The 1,999-nt window shown below is 36.2% G+C and overlaps 1 protein-coding gene across 1 annotated transcript in view; it reads right to left on the bottom strand.

Annotated features, from left to right (window-relative positions):
* Nucleotides 1-292, bottom strand: part of LOC109705375 (probable aspartyl protease At4g16563) — a 3,464-nt gene extending 3,172 nt beyond the window's left edge. Inside the window, exon 1 of the mRNA XM_020226106.1 lies at nt 200-292. Within this exon, the coding sequence (XP_020081695.1) occupies nt 200-292 (93 nt within the window). The remainder of the gene's footprint in view (nt 1-199) is intronic.
* Nucleotides 293-1,999: the final 1,707 nt, after the last annotated feature.

Genomic DNA, 1,999 nt, shown 5'->3' with positions numbered 1-1,999 from the left:
TTTCTCAGCTCCAAATGGTTTATATATGAAAAAGCTAGCAGCCTAGAGAGGGACTCTGGTGGTCCCACCATCTTTCTCGCTCCGCCACTTCCTCCCCTCTCATAATTATTATAATCAATTCACCTACGCAGAAATACCACCCTCCTCGTCCTCATCTTATACTTGTTTCTTTCTCTCTATTTCTCTGTATACTCTCTACCACCCACAACACAATTTTCTTAATGTCGCCTAGGCACCTCTCCTCCGCTTCCTGATCCTGATCTTCTCTCACATCTTCTTCCTCCTCCTCCATGGCGACGCCGCCGCCATTTCCTCCCACTCTCGCACCTCCCTCGTCCGCGTCGTCCGCGTCGTCCGGAGTCGTCGTCCTCGCCTGTCATCTCCTCCTCCTCCTCTCCGTCCCTCTCCGCGCGCTCCACCTGACAAGAAGTCTTCCCTCCTGACTCCTCAAGGTTGCTCTGTTCCCGCACTCGTACGGCGGTCTCCCTGGCCGTGTCGGTTCGTGGTCCCTCCCCAGCCCTCCCCCCTCCTCCTCGACTCCGCCAGCCCCTCCGGCCTCCCCTGCAGCCACTCTAACCGCTGCGCGCTGCCTCCCCACCTGTAAATAGTAAAAGAAAAAAAGTTTGCCAAAGATGGTTAAGGACAATTTTAAATAGACTATACATTATTGGAAAAATTACTAAATTTTATAGACTAAACCAAATATAGTAACACTATAAAAACTGCAATCTAATATTGTATTACTATATTAGACCAAACGCGTTAATACAGCATTAGTAATAATCTCATTTAGAAATCCAAAATATTTGGATATATCGAAATACTTTGTAATATTATATAACTCGAACTAATTGCGCTCCATGTGTTAACTTTGAATTTAAGTTTGAAATTGAATTCATTAATCTGAATTTGAAATAAAATTTAAAATTTTAATGTAAATTTCATAATCTAAATTATAGCTCAAATTTGCAAATTTAAATTCTAAATTAGAATTATAAATTGAATTCAAAATATAATTTAAATTTAAAATTTTAATTCAAAAGTTAAATAATCTTAATTTAGATTCAAAACTTAAGATTGAGAGTAGTTTGAGAATTGTAAAAATTATTTAGATTCTCACGTACTCGGGAATAGAAGATACTCATCCTTCATATTGAGGGGGTATTTGGTCGTTATTCTGAAATATGATTATGAGCCCAAAAATGATTTTGGGCTCAGTAAAGTGCTTAGCAACAAGTGCTGAAAATTTTGATTTCACTTTTCAGAATCAGAAAATTAATTTTTACATTGGAATTAGAATTAGAAAAAAACTGCTTTTAAATTTTAATCAGAAGCAGAAAAAAGCTTTTAATTTTGGACTCAAACTTCAAATTTTAATTTTAATTTTAGATTCAAAGTTTAAATCACTACAATATAATATGGTTATAGGGACACATTTTTTGGACACTTTTATGTAAGTGTCCCATTTATGCCAAAATTTTTTTAAAAAAATCTATTAAGACCTAAATATAAAGTACTATCCAATCAAAAACAAAAAATTTCTCTACTCAACCAATCTTATCCAACCCACTCGGCCCGATTACAAAGAGAAAAGAAAAAAGAAAAAATTGGTCACCATCTCCCTTCCTCCTCCTTCGCCGCCACAGCCGACGAGATAGGGTTCCAGAGGCTGGAGTTCGACCATGAGGATCTCGTAGGGACCATAAAAGGTTAATTACGATCGCCACGTGTACCTCCGCCACAGGTAACTGGAGGAGTGGGTACCAGACATCAAGGTGGCCCTACATATAGCAACTCAACATATAACAACACTTTTAAAAAGTGTCGATAATTTAGTCAGTAGTACTTTTTTTTAGTTGTACCGATATTTAAAAGTATCGCTATATACCATTTTCGTTGTAGTGAATTTAAATTTAATTCTAATTTTTAAATTTTAAATTCATATTTAATTTTTTTTAATTTCAACTTTTTAAATATAAATTTTAAAATTTAGATTTTA

Source organism: Ananas comosus, unplaced genomic scaffold, assembly GCF_001540865.1.
Source record: "Ananas comosus cultivar F153 unplaced genomic scaffold, ASM154086v1, whole genome shotgun sequence".
Lineage (NCBI taxonomy): Eukaryota > Viridiplantae > Streptophyta > Magnoliopsida > Poales > Bromeliaceae > Ananas > Ananas comosus.
Note: the sequence above shows the minus strand (reverse complement) of the source record. Positions and strands in the feature narration are given on the sequence as shown.